The 22,518-nt window shown below is 31.9% G+C and overlaps 1 protein-coding gene across 1 annotated transcript in view; it reads left to right on the plus strand.

Annotated features, from left to right (window-relative positions):
- The first annotated feature begins 232 nt into the window (after window positions 1-232).
- LOC106466127 (HAUS augmin-like complex subunit 5) overlaps window positions 233-22,518 on the plus strand; it is a 62,344-nt gene continuing 40,058 nt past the window's right edge. Inside the window, exons 1-6 of the mRNA XM_022394079.1 lie at window positions 233-276; window positions 5,232-5,352; window positions 8,117-8,179; window positions 9,977-10,009; window positions 11,588-11,775; window positions 20,915-21,074. Of these exons, the coding sequence (XP_022249787.1) occupies window positions 5,243-5,352; window positions 8,117-8,179; window positions 9,977-10,009; window positions 11,588-11,775; window positions 20,915-21,074 (554 nt within the window). The 5' untranslated portion in view covers window positions 233-276; window positions 5,232-5,242. The remainder of the gene's footprint in view (window positions 277-5,231; window positions 5,353-8,116; window positions 8,180-9,976; window positions 10,010-11,587; window positions 11,776-20,914; window positions 21,075-22,518) is intronic.

Genomic DNA, 22,518 nt, shown 5'->3' on the forward strand with positions numbered 1-22,518 from the left:
TCAAGTTCAATTTTTATTATATTACTTAAGATAGTGCATTGTTTTACTATTGTTTTAAAATTAATTTCAAAATTTGTCTTTTAATACTAATACTTCATGCACTACCTTATAGATATTCCTTAAAGAGAAGCACACCCTGGTCAATAAAGTATACAAATATTGAAATACCATTTTCGAAGTATAAATTTGTTGAAACACGTTTTGCTCGTCATACTTGTACGTTGGCGGGTGATCTAAATGGTGCTGAATTTTTTCTCCAGCGATCCGTTAATATTGGTACGTTTCCTGTTTCAAGTGTTTGTAAGTTCTAAACTTAATTAATAATTAATAACTAGTTTATTGTAAGCATCGTTATTAATACAGTTTCGTTTCAATGTGAAGTAAACTTAGAATTAGAACAAAAAATCTTAGATACTTCGTATTTAATTTTAAGAGTGGAATTTAATTAGTACAGCTTGTAAGTTCAAGTTGAACCTAAAACTTCGAAGTCCACCACAATTTGTTAATTTTTAAATTTAATCGTGATCTAAGGTTACCAGAGTTACTGTCATACGATCACTCGTATGAGCCGTGCTAAGTTAAACTAAAACTAAACGTTAAAGTTGTAATTAATATGGTGTTCTATGTGGTTGATTTTACATAGAATTGATTGATACTATGATACTGATAGTTCGTTACTGGTTTGGTTTGTAATATCGCGCAAAGCCAGCTACGTGAGTGCTATCTGCTCCAGCTGGCCCTAATTTAGCAGAGACAGACTGGAACTTAGAAGTAGAGGGAAGGCAGCTAGTAAACACCACCCACCACCAACTCTTGGGCTACTCTTTTTACTAACGAATCGCAGTATTGACTGTAACGTTATAACGTCCCCATGGCTGATAGGGTGAGCATATTTGGTGGGATAGGGATTCGAACCTGCCACCCGTAGATTGTGAGATGAGCACCCTAACCATCAGGAGTCAGTTACTGTGATGAGTTAATATTATTGTTGTTTAGTCTTACTCTTAGACTGTTGTCACTGTTGTGGCTATGTAACTTACTAAACTAACTTAAATTGCAATTGCAATTGATAATTATTACATCAATTAACTGGGCTCAAGGGCCATAGCACTTAGCAGGAAAAACTTTGACTCATGTTTGAGTTAGAGTTAGGCTGAAGTTATAATGAGTGTTTCACACTTTTTTTTAGAAATATAGTATAATTTTATGTTAGTGAGGAACCATAATTTACAGTTTTTCTGTCTTATTCTTAATTACGCTTAGTGGCAATAGAAATAGCCACAACACATGATTTCCAAACTTTTAAATTTTGTACTTCACCTTATAAACCAGTTTTTATGATAAAGCATTAGGCTAGAGTTCACTTTTTAAGCAAGAAAAAAAAGAATACAAGAAAAGACTAGGTGGCAGAAGACCATTTGTTCAATCAAGGTCACTCAGCAAAGAAACCAACCTAACTTAAGTCTTATTATTTTCACCACACATATTATTTGTCTTTTATCATTTCATTTATATTCATTTTTCAACCTAAATACAGCTTCTCCCATCCATAAAACTTAATTTTAAGACTTCATACTGCCAACATGTCACATCATCTGATAAACAATTCAACAAGTTTAATAACTAAAACAAACAATGAAACGTTTTTAACCTAATAACCAGGCTGGATCTGGACTTTCGTAGTTATACGTATTTCTTTTCGAAGTAGGGAATGAAATTCTCAATAACATTTCACTAGTCCAACAAACCTTATGTGCAGTTTATTAAAGCCACTAATGATTATAAACACATCAAGTCATCTAATTATTATACACTCCAGAAAAAATTAACAAATCTTTGAGTTTTTCACAGGTTAAACATTTCAAATCCGGAATCATTTTGAATAGTTCAATATAGGGCAGGTGATTAGTGGAACTTGCAAATTCATTGTTCAGTTACATTCAACTGTTTGATTATTCACGCACAAGACTTGAATACTTGAAATAAATGAATAGAGGAATAAATGGAAACACTAATTTTGATTAGTTTATTATTCTTATGGTGACAATTGATTTAATCATAACATTAATTAATCATTTATTTTATACGATACTACTTGATTGATCTAATCTATACTCTCAAGTTCCAGTAATAACTAAGCTCTAGTTTTGAAAGCAGATATAGTAGTAAAGGTAAAATAATTTTAGAGTGTTTTTATAGATATAGTGATCACAAGTATAAACAGGTAATTATCTTTCAAAATAAGTTACTACTTAAGCAACACTTTCAGTATTGTATGTAGTTTTGGTATGTGAGAAAGGATATTGGCTTGGAAAGAGTCCAGATTATTTAGAGGATTAATAAGGATGAAGGCTTCTGATTTTATTATAGTATATTCTAAATACAAGAGGACAAATTTAATATTTAAAGAAAAGACAGTCTAGGCTTCAATTAAGATAGTTTTATATTTCTGACAGAATGATCTTTTTATTTCTTTTTACATAAGCTTAAAAACTAAATCTGTGTTTATGTAGTAAACTAAGTTTTTCAAGGTTTCTCTTAACCTCAACTATCTTATTCTTAATCTGTTTTTGCTCATTTTAGTATTCTATTACATTTTTGTTTACCAGTGATTTTCACACTCTTAAACTTCATTTATCATTTGTTAATAGTTTAATGTTTCTAAAGTGAAACATTCAGTAAAGATTCAAATATAAGTTTTCTATTAGGCTACATTGGGAAGATGTTTTTTTTTTCAAACAAAAACAAGTGTGGATGGACTATTTTAAGTTATAATCTCAAAGTGTTTGTTATGTCTTTGATAATCAGTGTTAACATATATAATTGATATACGTGTGAAAGATCCTAGACATGATTTTTATGCTTAGTTTAAGCCTATGGTATTCTGGATTAACACTGAAATCAGTGGGTAAGTATTAAGCCAATAAAAAAGATGTTCAATGATTTTATAAACAGAGGCATCACTTATTTCAATTTAAAACAAAGAAACAAAATGTAAAAAAGATACCATATGATGTTATTAAAGTCTGGTATAAATGGCTGGCATCTTTGTATATAAAGCAACTCACAAATACAACTGTACCTTAATGTCACTTGGGTAGATCTGTCAAAGAAAGGAGATATTGGTGTTTCTGACTTCATACTTTTCTGATCTATATATTTAACTTCAAACTCTGCTTGGAATTCTCAGAAAGCCATGTCACTGGTACAGGAGATCACTTTCATTATTTGAAATAAGGTGAACCAGGGTATTGAAAATAACTAGTTATGGTTACTTCCAGTGAGCTAAACATAGTGGGAAAGAAAGTACTTAGACTTACTTGCTGTACAGTCACACATGTTGTCAGAAATGTATTTTGTAGTAGTATATATAGTAATGTAAATATCTAGGTGTGTTGGGCAAAGGATTTTTCTACAGTAGATGTCTGTGACTTGTTAGTGATAAATTCAATAATAAACAGCATACACTCCACTTGTTAATAGTTATTAGAAACACGTTGAACATATATACAAAATTCTTTACACTAGTTGTATCTTAAACACTATACAGTTCTCTTCTTCTTGTCAAAAGTCCACTTCAGCCAATTCATTTGTTTTAGAATTCAGTTGACAAGCCAAACTATTTTTCTCTATTTTTATTGCATTAGTATCTGTATATAATTCACTTGCACTGTTGTGTGAGTTACTGCAGTTGTATCCTGTACTTCCAATAATCTTCTGTTTTTTCATGCTTCCAAATAATCCTCTGCTTTTAATTAAATTCCACACAGGTGGGTTCAGTTATCTTAGAACACTCTTTGACAAAACAAGTTATTCTCCTTATCTCTTTCAAACTATTAATCTCATTCTAACATATCAACTATTAGGCCTTTCACTCCCACAACAGTTAACTTTGCATTTTCTAACTTTTCTCTTTCCCGTAACTTTAATTTGTACTCTCTCTCTTGCTGCTTGTCTGGTCACAACTATTTATACATCTATCACTTAGGCCTTTTAGAAATTTCTATATCCTCAACATCAGTGGATTGCAAACACAATGTTTGATAGTCTCAACATCAATGAATTACAAACACAAAATAAACTAGTTAATAATACTACCTACATAAAGTCTTTTTATATCTGACAATACGTACTTGTGACCACTTGAAGACAAGATTTAGAGCAATTTACAATTGGGCACCTTTTATTTATAGGGAATGTCAAAATATAGACAACCTGTAAAAAATTTTAAAAGTTATCTAAATAAAGGTATATTAATTTTCTAAGCTATAAAGGGATTACAACTATAGTATTCTTATGTTATAATTCCATTTTGTGTTTGGACCATTTGAATAATTTCTTTCTGTTTATCTAGCCAAACAAAATATAACCACATGCAATACTAACGTAAATATCAGCTGTTTATTACATTATATTCAAACTGCTCTTCATCCTCTTCTATATTATTATTATCATTATTATAAGCTAAAATGCTCTATTACTTCTTTTTTATCAATAAGACTTGGTATTAACGTTTTAACTTTTAGCATTAGCTTCTTTGTTATTCCATGTAATTTCTTAATGGGTAATGTTGCACCTATTACTTGCATGATGATTGAATTTAAAGCTGCTTGAAGCATTGTAAGTTCTGTTTTATAAGTTACTGGGGAGCATAACCTTTTGTCTTGTAAGATATTTATATTGGAGGTGAGAAAATCTTAAGTATTTAATAATTGTGTTAATGCTGCTTATGAAAATGCAATATTGAGTCAGCAATGTAATTGCACATTTAACTTGTTCTAGCGTAGTACATAGATGACAGTTAACTGAGATATAGGAATTTCCTGTTGTATTTTTAATTGCTTTTAGAAGGTACCAATAATGAAAAGAAAGCTATACTGTTTTGAAGAATTCTAACAGTAGTAGTTCCGTAGTTCATTCTAATGCAAGTGATATACAACATTGGTAGTTTTTCTGAAATTTGATGGGGAAGGGTGTCCAGACCTCCCTCTCCCCAATGACCTTTCTCATGTCATCCTGTATCATTGTGTCAAGTTGGTGTTAATTGATTAAGAAATGTTGACCGTATATGAAACGCACACACACATTAACATTTATTTATATAGATTAAACTTTTTTTTTGTAAACTTTGAAATTCATTGTTAGTTAGTATAGGTGTTTGTGTTATACTGCCAGTTTGGTAATCTTCTGTATTCTCTAATTTATCCTAAAGTTTGTTTCTCTTATTTTAGGTCTAAGGATCATGCTTGATCTAGCAGGATTACTTCACAAATGGGCAGTGGAAGAAATGGGTTTTCGACTGATGGGGCAACATGCTGGGGGTAGAATGCCCGATCCAAGTGATCTTCAAGAGTATGTGTCACAAATTCTTATATTTGTGTGAAGTTTTATACCAACTTTGCAGAAAATATTTTACATGTAGTAGCCACCAAAAACAACTTGATAATAAAATCTTAACTTTTTATTTTACAAAATTTGTTTTTCTCAGGATGAATTTCAGTGAACATAAATTCAAATAGTACTTGAAAACTGGTTTATTAAAATCTTATACAATTCAGAGTCTGTAAAAGACATTTTAAAGTTAGTAAAGATAAAATGATGCATAAAAAACCTTTAGTTGAAACCACAATAAAAAAAAAAGTTTGTGTTTTCTTCTCTTCTGCAATAATGCTCATATTTTCTATTTTCTATCTAAAGTGACACACTACTCATATGTAGCCCTGCTTTCAAATGGTTCAAAAACAAGATGAACATCCTGTCAGAAATCATTGATTTAATGTGCAGATAAGATTTCTTGAACACAATTTACCCATCAATTTAATGCTTTAAAGTATTAGGAAGTATTGGGTATGAATCATAGAAAAATAAAAGCAAGAAATGTTGTTTGATAAATATTTCAAACCAATAGATTTATAGGTTAGGCAGGTAAGTAATAGTTTACTTTCAGATATGTTTATTTGAACAAAACTAGTGCTATGGTACTGCTGATACTATTACTATTATTATGAAAGTGGAACAATACTATTACTATTGTATTAATCTTTCCCATAAAACTGAAAAATAGGGAAAATAGTAGAAAACTCATTTTTTTTAAGATTATTGGTTGTGTTATGGTGTTTAGGTGCTTTGTCACTTGTGATGGATTCTAAAGAAATATGTATATTAACTTGATACTTGTGTTAACGGGGAATATAAATCATAACTCACAATAACTTTTACAGGGTAAGGAAATTTAAATTGTTTACTAATTCTACAGAATTTTGTGCATGTGTAATCTAACTGGCAATAATTCCTGCTAGGAATTTGGTCAGATTATAATTGAATGACATATATAGAAGCTATGGATATTAGTTGGCAACCTTCTTTAAAAGTTTGGGAGATCCTCTAGTTATTAGATTCTAAAGAGTTACTTGTTAATTTCATTATTTTTGTAATTTAAGTAAGAACTTGTTCAAGTGGGTTTCTCTAGGTTTAGTCATGTTACCTTGCACAAGTATAAAATATATGTCATCGTTCAACAGTTTGTTATATGTTTTGACGTACACATATTTAAAATAATAATCTTGTCTGATTTCAGAATGATAATTTTGTCATTATTTTTTTAAATTCCAAATGACTAAGTCACTGTAGGATAAGTTTAACTTTTTGTGGTTTTTCTAATAGGTTATTACTTTTACACTTAGTCTTCAAAAAAACACTAATGAGAGAATGGCTATGTTTAGGGATACTAGGAAATCAGATATTTTGTTCGTTTTTAGAGGAAACTATCCTTGCTAAGAGTAGAAGGCTTCTTAAAAAATATTGATTTCTTAGTGAAAGCTTTATCATAATTCTCAAGCTTCTGATCAGTCTCCAGTTTGAGTTCTTAATAGTGAAATTTATCTGTTTATTAGTAAGAATATTTAACTTAGTGTATAAGTTCTTTTCAACATTTCTGTGGATGTCTATTTCAAGAGGTACAAACATAGTCAGTCTGTAGTTGAATTTTTGTTAAATACTTTGATGTTTAGTTCAAAAACTTATCAGTATTTCCAGGAGTGATATTAACTTTTGTTCATTGCTGTTGAAACATTGTATATTTATCCTTATCCTGGTAGAAGCTGTAAATATTATTTAAAACAGTAGGCATCCAATCTTTAAGAAAGCTCATATTTGATGAAGATTTGAAGTGAATGACTAGATTTATTTTAGTATTATTATTATATAACATTTACAGGGAATTTGCCTAAAGTCTTGTAGAAATGAATTATTGATATAATTTTTTTTAAATTCTTCACAAAATTTGGTAAACTTTTAGTAAATGTAAAAAGTTTGTTTTACACAAAAAAATCAGAATTATTAATAATGTATTTTTCTAAAGATTAGTGTGTCAATATACAGAGTTTATCTGGCACAGATTCAGACTAGTCTAAAAAGTTTAAAAATACAAATAAAACTTAAATTGTTGAACACATTGATAATAAAATTGTTTAATTAGATTTGTAAAAAGGTCATGACACACTTACTTTGACCAATCTGTGTGCATAGGGTTACTCGTTTAGTTTGTGACACTAATCGATGTAATAACTGCTCTTAAATAATCGATTTAAATCGCTTGGCTGCAAAATGAAAGTGTAAAAACATTTTCTAGTGTCTGTTAACTTCCCTACTATTTGTTAATAAATATTATCTTTCTAGTGTCTGTTAACTTCCCTACTATTTGTTAATAAATATTATCTTTTTCTTGAATTACGTGTTCACTACTTATAGTTAACTCATTCACAATTAAAATTGTCAGATATTCTCAGTCAGTAATTTCAAAAGCTCTTCAAGTTGAAGCAATTTAAGAATATAACTTTCTTTTCATGCATGCATATTTCAGAATACATCAGAACTTTAGCTAGTTTAGAATTTCAATTTGTTTTAGGGAGACTTGAACTAGTTAAGAGTCTATGTATCAAGAACAGAAATTTGGAAATAAGCAGAAGGGGGGCTTTAAGTATATTTTTATTATACTGTTCAAACAAGATACTAGTTTAATGGTATTAAGAATTCTGAAGATTTTATAAAATCTGTGCTTTATTGAAACTTACACTTACGGCATGTTATAACTGACTTTTTAAAATGTTTATTCTAGGCTGTGTCGAGGCCGAAATGCTGAAATTTGGAATTATGTTTTAAGACATGTCTGGTCTCAGCAGTAAGTATTACACATTTTAATCAGTGATGTATGTCAGAACAGAAAAATGTTTGAGGTATTTCACTGACTACAAATGAAAGTTATTGTTTTTTAATTGCATTTTCAGAAAAATATCATAAAATTATTTTGGTTATATGTTTAATGCTTATCAAAAATAGTTATTAATCATTTTTTTTTACTTCTTTGCAACATCAGATTGTTTTCCTATAGCTGTATGTATGAAAGATTGTGTTTAAATATAGTGGAACCAAAAATTACTAATTAACCTGTTGGAACAAAATAAGATAAAATCATAACTAGACAGATAATATAGCAAAATGTTTTTTGCTAATAAATAATGTAGTTTTTTGTTCATACTCTATTTAATATAAATTTTACATTTCACTTGTCATCTGTTTTTCAGAGGTAAATATAAATTACAATAAGAAGTTATCAAGATTATTCTTAATGTGATATGCATCAGCACCTCCACATTTGAATCCTCTAGACAGGCAATGGCAGATATAATTAGCATGTAATCTTAATTTTTGGAAGTAAACTATCAGTACGAAGTTATGACATATTTTACAACCAAAATAAAAACATTGACACATTACTCTGTGAAATCTAAAATTTGTTTAAACAAATGTATAAAAATATTAAACTGAAAACATGAGTAAAGTATAAACTAAGCGATTCATCAAAGCATTTCAAAAAAGTAATTTTTATAATGTTATGTCTTAGTCTGCTGTTGCAATTATAATAATTTGTAGGTTTTACATTAAACCTTTGCATATGAGTAAGTCAAAGTTTGCATGTTTTGACTGTTTTACAGTCATGATAGAAAAACACATAGGTTCAAGAAGTCTTGATGGAAATGAACAAACACTGAGCGATTTCGAAAGGTGGACTTACTTCAGCTGGAGGACATTTGCACTCAAATTCACTGCTTCAGTAATCCTACTTCGTTGTCACTTATTGGTTGTCCAAAAAATAACTTGTGTACCTTTAAAATATGCATCTTAGAACAAAATAAAATATATTGGGCACTAGAATAGTATGTAGTAAAACTACTACGATTTATCTGGATTTCTAATGAAGCTACAAATAGGTTAAAAAAATTCTATTACTGCCAAAACTAAACAAATGAACTCATGACTCCTGTTTATTAAAATATGCTCTTTCTATTGGTTATAAACATGTCCATCAGACAAAAAAGCATGAGAGAATAATTGGCTTGAAAGACATGAAAAGATGGAAGGGACTTCCCTGGTGGGTTTGACAAATTTGTTGATTTTCTTGTTTTCATGCATATTTTTATCTATTGTTATATATTTTTAACAAAAGTAAAATATAAAAATTAGAAACTTCTTGGGTTATAACAAAAATGGGGAGGGGGGGGGGGAATTCACAAGAATCAAAATTAATAATAATAATATACTTTTTTTTTCTAGAATGACTGCACACTGTAAAAGATAATTAGTTATTTATCCTAACAGCCTCAGCATTTAACCATTTCACATTTGTCTTCCAATAGTTTTATGTTTTTATTACAATTTAGAACCATCTCTCTGTATGAAAAGTGATAGGTTGCAGCAGGATGTTTCCAGTACAGTTTAGGGTAAACAAGCAATCAGGTTTCTGTCATGGGACACACACACATACCATGCTATTTTATATTTTTCATCTTTTCGCTGTACATTGATGATTTCAGTACAGTTAGTGTTAGAGAAAGTAAGTGATAAAGTATGAAGTTTTACTGGAAAAAATTATGTAGGAGGGTTATTAATTATATATTTTTTATTATTTATCATATAGAACTATAAGGCAGGTGAAAGGAAACATTATGCTGTATCCTTTTTTATAATTAACATTATAATTTATATATTATTAATTATTATATTATTATATTATATTATTTATTAACATTATTAATTATAATCCTAGGATAATGTTTTATGTTCCACCTTCAGTAAGGAAAACCGTCAGGTGACTGTAACAATACAAGTTTTACCAAGGGCTCAGCCAAATGTAAATGGCTTAGTAGATGTTTGGTAACAGCTTAATCTATCTGGCAACTAACAAAGAAAAATTACCAAAAAAACTGCTTATTGTGAGAGGCTTAATAAAGTGAATAACTATTTTGTGACAAATACAAGTTTAATTCCTTACTTCACCCAGTATAATTCAGAATAATGCTTTTTTTACGCTTCTGGTTTTGGCTCTTTCTCGCATGTTTTGTATAGAAGTCATGATTATTTAAACCTCTATTTCTCATTAGGTCACGCAGGGTTATTTTTTGTCCTTGTCTTACATCATCATACATTTTATTTTTTTATTTTGTAAAACACAAGTGGAAGTAATGAACTTCAAAAATAATTTCTTTTGTGGGATTTCTCCCTTGAGTAGGTGGTTTTTATGTATAATTATTAACTTGATTTACATTAAATATATATTCCATTTCCAATTATAAACGTGTACTTGTGAGCTCTACAAGTGTTTGAAGTTCACTGTGTTTTCTATAATTTTCATGTGCTTGAACAGTATTATATTAGTACATTGAAATTTCAGACACTTTAAGTTACTGAAGTCATACAGAAGTTTTGGGGTGAATTTTTAATTCTTTCAGATGTAGTTGAAAAACATCATGATCAAGAAGACTATCTTGCTGTTATGCAGCTCTTTTGTATTATGAATAAGTGAATACATTTTTGGTTCTAATTTGTTAGGGAGTTTGCTTTGATCAGAAGTAAGTGATATCAGCATATAATTTTTTTTCTAATTTTGGGTAGATTGTTAGTTGTTTTGTTTTTCATTATAGTACAGAGAAAAAGTATTAGAAAAATGATTACATCACGGCATGTCAGTTGGTTAATTAATGTATATTTTTGGGATAACTTTGTTTTATTTCAAGTTGTCAAATACTTTTCTTACAGTTAAAGATTAATATAAGAATTATAATTTTGTGTAATTTGACTAATTTTAAATAACAGTTAAATTAATTTTCTATACAATATACTTATTCTGTTTTAGGACATTAACAGTGGTATTTAATTTGGTACTTTAATTTCAAGAACTTTGTCTTGAACAGTGCCTAATTTTGTTCATAAAATTAGTATAATTAAAATTTCTGGTATTTGGAACATTAGAAAATTATGAAATTTGTCTTAAATGTATTCATAGTATTAAAATGACTTAAGTATATTTCAACATTTTATATAACTAAATGAAATTCATAAAACTTGGGATAAGTTAATTTCTTGGAATAAAAGTATTAATTGTTATGAATTTATCATGATTTTGGAATGTTCTTATTGCCATAAATGAAGGAGTAGTAACGCTTATAGTCAGTTTTTAAATACGTTTTGCAAGGATTTGCCCATCATCTTTAAACTACTTGAGTCAGAAAATGCCTTAACCAGTTGTTAGAAAACATGCTCGACTCAAGCAAACACTAACATTTGAAGAAGAAAAGTTACAAGAGCATGCTGTGGATGATCGAAGTAAACTAGAGTCGGAAAGGTTTCTCCTGATGCAAGAGTTGTTGAAAGCTGAAGCAAAAAAACAACATTTAGAAAAGTCATTGGACCATCTTCTTAAAGATATGATGAATTCAGGTTTGTATAAGAATTTATTTTACTACTGATTGCCTTTATATTTTAACCTAATCTGCATGGCTTGTTTCTTCTTATGTCGTGACGCATGATATTTTACGGAGTTAATTTCAAAACTTTATTATTAATATATGTCAATGTATATCTACTTCATAACTCTGATTTTTATATTAATTTTTAGTTTTTTAATTTCAAAAGAATATTTTTGAAAATTCTCATTCTTCACTTTTGTCGCTTGACGTGTGATCACCCCTTTAGTGTTTTTTTAGTTAATATAACTCCAAATTCCTAACTTGTCTTATTTTAGACACAATACTTATACAATACCAAAGTCCATTATGAAATTCTTAACATCCCCATTTACTGAGATATAAGTAAATTTTCTCAACCCATGACAGAAGCATTGCCCATCTGTCATTTACTTTCTAGGGTGTTTTCAAAACCAGCTCATCTTATTTGATGTAGTTGTTTAAAAACAATAAAAAGAGCTTATTTGAAATTACAAGCTTCTAGCAGTTCTTTTGAAATTGGCAGAAATATATAATAATAATAATAATAACAACATGTCTTGGTTGTGTAACTTGGAAGTAAGAGAACTTGAAACTTATAGCAGTTAACAATTTTTATAACAGTTATATCTTAGTTAGAAGTAAAGTTAACTTTAATATGTTTGTGAAAACTGTTTTAGCTGCTTGTGTTTTAAGATGGTCAGTCAAGAAACTTATGAAAAACTTTAGGCTGAGGTAATTATGAGTACAGAATTCATGAGTCAAAAACTGCATGTATCCTTAAATAATTTTTGCAGTGTGATGTGTCCTTCTGATATGAGAAAACCAAACATCGTAAAACTTTGGCAATAAAACTATAAAAGTAAACAGAGGAAATTGTGAATAGCGTACGATCCTTTTTTGTAAACATATCAATTATTGGAAGAAGAAAAAGGTGATTTTATTTCATAATTTTCAAAATTTCATTTTGTTTCATTGTACATTCAGCTACAATTAGTATTAAGTAGAGAAATTAACAAATAAAATATAAAATTGTGTCTTAAAACTGATTTGTTATTCATTCCAAAGGTGCTGAAAGTTATGCAAATAAAATATGAAAACGTTAAGATGAAAAATAATTCATTTTATTCTTAGCAATGAAAACCACCTTGCACTTAGACTGAATCAGACTGACTTTGTAAATGCAGAAAATACTTCAGTAAATTTATAGCAAGTATGAACTCTGAGATAACTCGCCTCGCACATCTGCCAGAGATCTGCATGCCACTATCCTTGAGGCAATTTCCATCTAATTTCACATAATTTAACATGAATTGTGGTTCTGCATGATGAAGTCATGCAACAAAAGCCTTCCACCAATAGGAGGGTAACACTCCTCATATGCACTTGCACTCATGGTAACTTCATTTCTTTTCTTGGCTTTGTATTGAAAAGACATGTTTAAATATCTCATCCGTGTTAAATTTATTGAGATTTAAAATGTTAACAAAGCTTTGATTTTCATGTTCTTTGGCATTTGGTTCAAAAGCTTTATTTTTTGTGAATTCTCGAATGACAAAGAATCATACTTAGTCCTGAGTGAGTGATGTTGTTCACAATTAGGCCTTATTTCTACTAAACCTTTTTGAGGCTCGTTAACTGCCATGGTCACTGCAGCTATTTTTCAATACGTTGTGGATTACCACATGCTTAATGGGCCTCCTACTTCTGTCCTGTCAGCCAAATTCCTTATACATAGGTGGAAATGATCTATTGGGCTACGAACTTCACCTGATTTGCTTTGGGTAATACCTTACTATTCGTGAAATGTTCTTAACATTTCATCCTCTTTCTGGATTTCATTATCATGTATGTTCCATTTCTTATCTTTTGCATGCAGTTTTTATTGTTTCTAATTTTGTACTCTTTGATCCTTGATTTTTGGAGTTTACCTTGTCTTTTCTCCTTGCTTATTATTAGGATTTATTCTGTTTCCATTCTCTAATATTCTTTTGTCATATGCAAATGCTTCATCCTCCTCACATTCATGATTACCTTGGTCCTGATTTGTAGACTTTCTTCCTTTCCCTTTCTTCATTCCCTGTCACTGGTATCTGTTTGGCCAGCTTGGGGATCGTGTCCCTTATCTTCCATTTCCATTTCTGGTTCCACATTTTCGTGTTTTCATCTCTTTTTCTCTCTATCCTCCTGTATTCCCTCTCCTAACTCTGCTTTTTCTATGAGGTACTTCTTCATGCTTCAGTGGATGTTTGTTTTCTTCTCTGTTTAGCATGTTCCATTTCTTTTACTCTATCTCTCCATCCTTTGTTCACCTGCCGTTGGAACTCGTTAGGTTGGATTACATTCCTCTTTCTTCTTTTGTACTTGTTATTTGTCTGGCTCCCTTTCTTTGCTCAGATGTCTTCAGTGATGTTTTGTGGCTTCTGTCGTCATTATCTTCCAAGATATTTTTCCTCTGTCTTGACCGTACCCTTTACTTTTGTTCCTTGTTTTGATCAGTCTACACCTAACCTTACTGTTCTGGATTCCAGGCCTTTCTCTTTTTCTCGTCTTCCCTCAACCAGAAGTCTAGTTCATCACTCTTTTTGTCAGTGATTTTCACACATTAACAGTTCTGTTGGTGCCTGTCTCTTCTTCTGTTGTCATTCTCATTTTCTACCATCTGTTATTTCTCATTTCTCCTTCTTGGCCTCTTTCCTTGCTCCTCTTCTCTTCACATCTCTCCCTATTTCCTCTTCATCTCCCTCTGACCCCATCTATGGTCTTTTTTCACCCAGTTGCAATTGGCTATGGTTTATGCATTGGACACCATCCTACATATCACTCTCGGCTTGTCCTCTACTTGTTTTCTATGTTCCATCCATTTGTTCCCCCAGTTATTCCATTCCTTGCTCTTCCATTTGTCTTATCGTTGGCCCCTTTTATATTCATTGGTATTGTGAGGTCCTTCATTTGCCATATTCATTTACTATTTACTTCTGTTCACTCATTCTTGGATGTTTTCTCCAACCTCATTTCTTTTATGGTGGTTACTTCTTTGGTGTGGGGGAACTTATCCTGGGATCTAATTCCTTTCTTATGCCCACTCAATGTTTGGTACTTTTGGGCATTTTCTACTTCTCTTGCCTCAACCAAGTTCAGTCTTCTCTTCTTTGCCTGTGAGCTATAGCATATCTGGTTGCCAGGTTTATATTTCTCATTCTCTTTTTGCACGAGAATTTCCTTTACTTTTGAGGACTCTAGATTCCCTGTAACCCCTCAATCCTTTGAGGCATGCACTCATGCATCTTCTACAATGCACCTTGCAGACCCAAGGTTTTCTTTCTTGGGATTCATTGTCCTCTTTTGTGAGCCTCTCTTTGACGAATTGCCACAGTGACTGAATTGTGCCCATTCCACTTCCTGCATTCCCTTACTGCCTCTCAAGCGAGATATCTCCCTTCTTTGGTACTTCCCTCTCTGATTGAGGCACATTTCTAGATGTGGGCAGGACGTCTCACCATTAGATGCTGGACAAATGTTCACTCCACATCAATGTGCTCAACCTTGAGCATGTTCCCTGCTCCTACTGGTGGATCACTGTGACATGTTCCACTCACTCTATTCCAGGGTTGTTTCTTGCACTAACCATCTGAGAGATGGCAGTTCCAGGACCTTTTGCTTTCAGGCATTAGATGTAAACATCAGGTTGATCTTCTTTTCTGTATTTTGGTGGGAGCGCTTCTCTCGGCTAGTCTGCATTCTGTCATTGGAAAGGTCTCTATGATCCAGGTCTTGTATGGGGTTTACTCTTAGTTGGACACACTCATTGTGGATGAATTTGCCACCCTTTTCAACTCTGGGCTTCCTCACTTATGGTCTCCTGTTCCTCATCCTTGAGCTCTGGCTGTTTGAGTTTCTCAGCCAGGCCTGGCATCACTTATTTCTATCTGCTTATTCATCTCTTCTATCTGGTCTTCAGCTTTTCCACACCTTTCTCCTTCTTGGGTCGTATTGTTGGTGCCTCTCTGATCATCTCAGCCTTGATCTGTTCAACATTTGGACCACCCCTTTTCTCAATATCCTCTCTTTCTCTTGCTTCCCTCTTGTGCATCCTTTCTTCTTGGAGGGATATCTTCACTCCATCCTCACATGTGCAGTTTACTGATCTGTTACCAGTCAGACCAGACATTCTAGTTATGTGACATTCTTCTTGTTACCCTTTCACTGCCGTTATCTATCAACATCTGTGGTGGGACTCTTGTCATAAGTCCTTCTGCCACTCCTTTCCTCCAGGCTGTCATACTGTGAACCACCTTTTTGCTACTTTTTACTCAGACTTGTCGGTCTCTGCTTTTACTAGTTGTTGGGAGGCTTCTTGCATGGCTACTCTCATTTTCAGGTATTAAAGTGTTTCTTCCCCTGTCTTATCCACTCTATTCCGGTCCTTTGTTCTCCGCCTCGCCAAATCTCGTACTTCTCCGAGACCTTAGTAAGGTTTTGTACAATCTCGTACTTGTCCTATTTGAGCTGTTGATTTCCTACCTTTTGTGCTATATTTCCTCCTCCTACTCACTTGATTCCTGTTTCTTGGATATCTATCTTATAAATGCTTCCTGCATTCTCTTGCATATCTTCATCACCAGTCCTAGAACAAGCTCCTCCAGGCAGGCATATGGACACTCTCCACACTTCTGTCTCCTTCCCTACATCTTCTGGCTGTTTTATCTTCTGATGGTTTTCGTGTTCCACACGTCTCTTATTCTTCAATATCTCCACTGTCTTTGAGAAGAACACAGAGAGCTGCTTTTTCAGTTCTTAGGCCCCCTTTCCTGGCCAAGATGAGATGTGGTCTCTGATGGATGTGCCCCTATGGAGGTTCTGCCATCAGGTGTCACATTCCATGGCCTTCCTTTGGACACTTTCCGAAGGGAACTCGTCTGCTAGCTAATTTGTGCATGGAGGTGAGTTATGATCTCAGAAGTTAATATTTTCCTTACCTGAAAATGAATTTCTGATAGATATTCACCTCTTCACACATTCCTACTCATCTTCCACATTTCCTATGCACCTGTATTTTCCTTGCCTCATCAAAGAATGAAGCTACCACAAGTACAAGTGCATAGGAGGATTTAATATGCATGGAGAGATGTTGCCCTTTCATTGATATAGGGCTCTTGTCACATGATGACATCATCATGCAGCAACACAATTCATGTGAAATTAGGTGGAGTTTCCTCAAGGTTAGTGGTTTGCAAATCTCTCTGGCAGATGCATGAGGAAGATGGCTAAACTGTGCAAAGAGGTGAGTATCTCTTTGCAAATATATTTTCAAGTAAGGAAAATGTTAACTTTTTCTGTACAACAGACTAGTAAAGTTTACTAAAAGTAAAAACTTTGCCATATTTCTTGAAGACACAGGTAGTAAATTGGTTATTGTAGTAAACATTGCTATGTATAGCTTCACAGGAACAGCGATTGGTGGGTCACCCTCACCATGTCAGTAGAGATGAAATCTTTGGGAAGCAATGTTTTTTTTGTTTTTTTTTACCATGAACATAAATTACTTCTAAGTGTACTGGTTATAACTTATTTTTAACTTTCTGGTTATTATATTATTTGTTTAAAGAAAAATATTTAATGTTAATTTGATTTTCAACATCATGTGATATATGTATCAGTGAATACAAATCTTGTGCGATAGTAGTATTGGAATGGACCGACCAACTACAGTGATTTCACACATGGATAGCTTTAAAAAGGGAAATATACAGTCATTGAAATGCTGACAATTTATTACTGTTTTTGAGGTCGGTGAACTACAGAAAAAAAAAATCAATACTTTGTATGATGTTGCCAATTTGCCTATTAAGTGGCAGCATTCTAGGGCAATATTTTTAGCAGAAAAAAATAATCATGTCAAGCTTTCTAATTAAATGTTGTTTAAGATAAGAAGACGTTTTCTCTTATCAATTAAAACATGAAAGTTAAGAACTTGCACCTTACTATACATTTTAAGACTTGTCATGAATAAGAGGTGTCTGGCATTTGCCATTGATATTTTTTAGTTGTTTAATCTTTGGCAGTCAACTAAAAGTTTACTTGTGATTTTTCCCTCTTTCTAATATTTTCAACCTACTGTAGTTATTGCTGTTTTTCTAAAATTAAGTTTTGAAAAACTAAGTATCTATATGAAATTTTTAATTATGAAATAAAGATATTGCAAAATAGTACATTTTCAGACAGTTATTGCAAATAGATAATTTTGAAACTGAGTCAGCTGGTAACAACTTCTCATGCTCATTTTTAATTTTTTATAAGTTATGTTTTTTAAATTTAGACGTTTTGTTTTTGACTATAGAGTTTTTAACGTTGTGAGAAGTATTATTTATTGACTAGAAGTTCCTTGAAAGTGTAAGAAACAGTATGAATGATATAAAATGTAAGTTAGACTAGATTGTTGTCAGGTTTCTAAATTTTAAGTTTGTGTTTCAATGAAGTCCTGGAGATATGAGAATTAATGCACATAAAAGGAGATTAGAGAAAATTAAAAGAAGATCAAGAAGAAAGAGATAAGGATTTAAAAGACAAATTAAGAGAACAGAATGTGAGTTTGCAGAATAATTACAAACAAAAAAATAAGTTTGTTCAAAGGCAGAATTGAGGAATCCATAAAAAATATACAGAAGAATTATACCAACAAAATCGAAGAAGTATAGAAGGACTTGAATGAAGTAAAATGTGAAAAAGAAAGTACAATAGGATATATCTTAAATACAGAAGGATTATAACAACAAGATAAATGACACAGTAAAGAACAGGGTGAAACATTTGGAAAGTGAATTGGCAAATGTATAGATCAAACCAGCCATACCTCTCTCTGCATCAGCACAAGAATTCTAACTTAAAACACCATTAACCAGCCATGCAATATAGAATAGGAAAATCCATCTGGTTTACTCTTGTTACCATTACTTGTGTACCACCTGTGAACCTTCCTGGATCACTCCAGCTACACAATTACTTCATCAAATTATGGAATTTAGCAGGCCAATTCAACAATATTGCTCAATGAAGAAACGGACTTTGATGGAAAGGTATCGCGTGATGAATATCAAGCATAATAATTTCCAATTGAATGGATGGAGAAAAAACTATTCATCTTGCTGCACATTTAAAAGGACTAACTTTAACAATATTAACCAGCCTTTCTACAAATGTAGTGTCACATCAAAAAGAAGTTTCTAAGCAAAGTTTAGGAGAAGGAGGAAGAACAAGAATTTGGCTGAAATTGCTAAAGATCTAGAAAGAGTTGCTTAATTATGTTATTGAGATATTCCATGCAATCAATTCGTAGATACCATAATTAACGAGAATATGTGAATTAGACTAAAACAAAGGTAGTTCTCATCTCTAAAGGAGTCTTATCAGTTGGCAATGGAACATGAATCAGTTAAGTAAAAGAGATACAGCTAATTTAACTAATCGGGATTTATGAGATTATAAGAATACTATAGAAACATCAACTCTTTTATAATGTAGTTCTAGAAGAGCTCAAACAGTTGATTAAACAACTGTTAGCTTAAAATGGGAGAAGTTAACCACAGAACAGAAGGTGTTATTAAAAGTACATGTTGTCGGGAACTACACGTACTCACAAAGCCTTTAGAAAACAAACTGCTCCTGAAAGATGACAGGAAAAGGAAACTACTATAAGTGTGGAAACATGTACATTATGTTTGAGATTGTGGTAAATCAATGATTTATAATAAACCAAGAATACAGTATAATGAAAATGAGAATACTCCACTTGACCTTCTGAGATAAGGGATGCAATAAGTAAAGAAAACTGTCCAAGGGTCAATGGATTTTGATGAGAAGCCTAGTGAAATGTTGATTGTCACTAGTTCTTTAGTTACAAATGTTCAATCTGAAATGGTAATGAAAGAACTAGGAAATTGCCCACAGAGATGAAGCAATTGGTCATTAAGTTCCAGCAAGAGAAAGTTAGAAATCACACTCTTGGTGGGAGACTTCTCTACATAACTTGATGTGTGGGTAATTTACATAGAGGAAGAGTACATATTGGGAACAGACTTCATATGGGAACATAAGTTTGATGTTAAGGATAGCTTTAAACAGTTTCACAGCCTGTACTGGTCACTACAGGGGAATTACTCCAACATAGGTTGTACTTCCATTGAAAATATGGATGGAAGCACAAGATAAAGACCATCACCAAACTAAAGTGGAACAGAGTGGGACTTGGATAGGTAAACAAAGGTCATTCAACATGACCATCTGTGGGACCAGGCTAGCTTCAGTAAAGACTTCATCAAAGGTAACTTAGCCTCCTTTAAAACCCATGGTTCTTGTTAAGACCATTAGCAGAGTATCATCAAGGATGGATCCATCACTGTATTCCATTGAAAATTTACTCAAAGAGAGCTCTCCTTGTGACAAGACAGCAAGTGTTTGATAGAGGGCAAAAGGTCATCTCATTTTCACACCCAAAGCCATGGAAAAGAAACTATCAAAAAAGATTCTGGGACAGTAAATGAATTAAGATTTTGTTTTGGTAATCAAAATTTTGAGTTTACATTGTTGCACACTTTTAATTAATGATTTAATGAGTGGATTGTATATAGTTATGGATATTAATGATAATTGTGAATAGTTACTTTATTGTTAATTATTTGAGCCTGATGTACCACTGTTTTTGTTTTTCTTGAAGTCGCACGATAAGCACCTGTCTTAATGACTACAACATTTTTAAAATGTACGAAATGATTTGAACGATATAAACCATGAGTTAGACTAGATTGTGGATTGACTAGTGAATCTGTTATGGTTGGGGATTAATTATTGATTAAGTAAATTTGACTGCTACTTCAATTTAACGTATTTCATCTGCATTCTTCAGTGAATTATTATTTTTTTCCATTATTTGTAAAGTTTAGCTTATCTTTAGTTTGTGAAACTATGCAAGTTATAGAACTTGAAGTTCAATAAATGAAATGCTTTTATCTTTAAATGGACTGGATTTTGATTTTTTATATTATATACAAGTAATGCCAAAGAACCTTCCTAGTAGTAAAAGCCATTATAATGTAAGTTTATGATATGTATTGACCATTTATATGTGAATCTTTCAGATAGAAGAGTGACAACTGCTCGAGACAAAGTTAAGGAACTTCAACAAACTTTGGTACTGGGAGAACTGTTTTCAGTTTCTGCTGTAGAGAAATCCCAGGGTTTTCTTCAGCTTAGAAACCAGCTTGATTTTATTTTGACAGCACTGAAAGAGTCATCAAGGTATACATTTTTCTCCCCCCTCAAAGAATTTGATTTTGGGTTTTTTATTGTTGTTATTATTATTACATCCTATTAATTCAGCTTTTCATATTAAATTATTTGTAGTTGCATAAGTTGGGAATAGTCTAGTGGTTATCATGCTGAATTGTGAATCTGAAGGTCAATGGTATGCATCCCATTCTCACAAAAATCCTACTACACATTTTGGAGCTATGTATGCATTATAAGAGTGGCAGTCAAATTCCACTATTCATTTAGAGTAGTCCAAGAGTTGATGGTGGGTGTTGTTGACTAGGTGCCTTACTTAGTTTATGAGTTCTAAATCGGGAATGGCTTGTGCAGGTAGCCTGTGTGTAGCTTTCATGAATATCCAAAAACAAACAAATTTTACATTTGTTACTTGTTATTCTGTATGCTTGGTAAAAGTGTACAAAGTTTAAAGAAACATGATGTGATTTTTTTTTTAGGTTTTTCTTATTTTATGCTTATGTAGGAGGAAATTTCATCACCTTTTTATTGTAAACATTTTGAAAAATACAGTACAATTACTTGAAATGGTTTAACAATGGAAATGTTTTCAAGATGCTGCATACATCATCCTATGAAATTACAGATATTTCTAAAAAAGTGAAAGCTAAGACTGGTAAAGGTTGGATCCTTGGGTTATGGGTTGGCTGCCTTCTGATGTAAAACAGTCTCAGGATAGACTCAATATGAAGAAATATTCTCTTTAAAACTTCCTGAACACTGGACAAAGCAATATTTTCAAACAGAATTTTACTTACTGCAATCAATATTTAGTACATGTTGTTTCTGCTTGAGATTTTCTTTTCAAAGAACAAATTGCAATGAAAACAAGATATCTCAGCATGGCTGTTATTTAAAATCTCTGTTAAATGTCTAAAATCTTGTCGGGCCTCCAGCTAAAACATTTGGGAACCCCTGCTTTAATCAACTAAGCTACTTTGTGTTGAATACTGTAAGTCAGTGTTCAGTTTATTGGTTATTAAGGACAGATTTTGGCTGATCTCTTGACCTACACTGATCAATTTGTAGGCCTATAGCATGAGATCAGTTTTTTTTCCATTTCGTAGTTTAGATTGGATCTTGAGACTTCCATCATTAAAGACTTGGTTTGTTAAAACATCTGCCTAACTAGTACAGCCATAGTCTTAAATCCCACCTGGTGTCAGTTGTCATTTTTCAGAAATATTTCATTTTACAATTGCTTGTATTTTTACAGTGTAATGTTAGAAAAATTACATTGTGGATGTTTCTACTAAAATAAAGTCAAGTTAAATTAAAAAAAACAAAACCTTATGTAACTTATCTTTACAAGTTCTTACATAATGTGGTTATGACTTTATTTATTTATATATGAATATTTCACTAACATTTTCTTTCAGGGTGACTTTTATGTTTGTAAAAGTGAAATAAACCATGA

Source organism: Limulus polyphemus, unplaced genomic scaffold (assembly GCF_000517525.1).
Source record: "Limulus polyphemus unplaced genomic scaffold, Limulus_polyphemus-2.1.2 Scaffold2161, whole genome shotgun sequence".
NCBI lineage: Eukaryota > Metazoa > Arthropoda > Merostomata > Xiphosura > Limulidae > Limulus > Limulus polyphemus.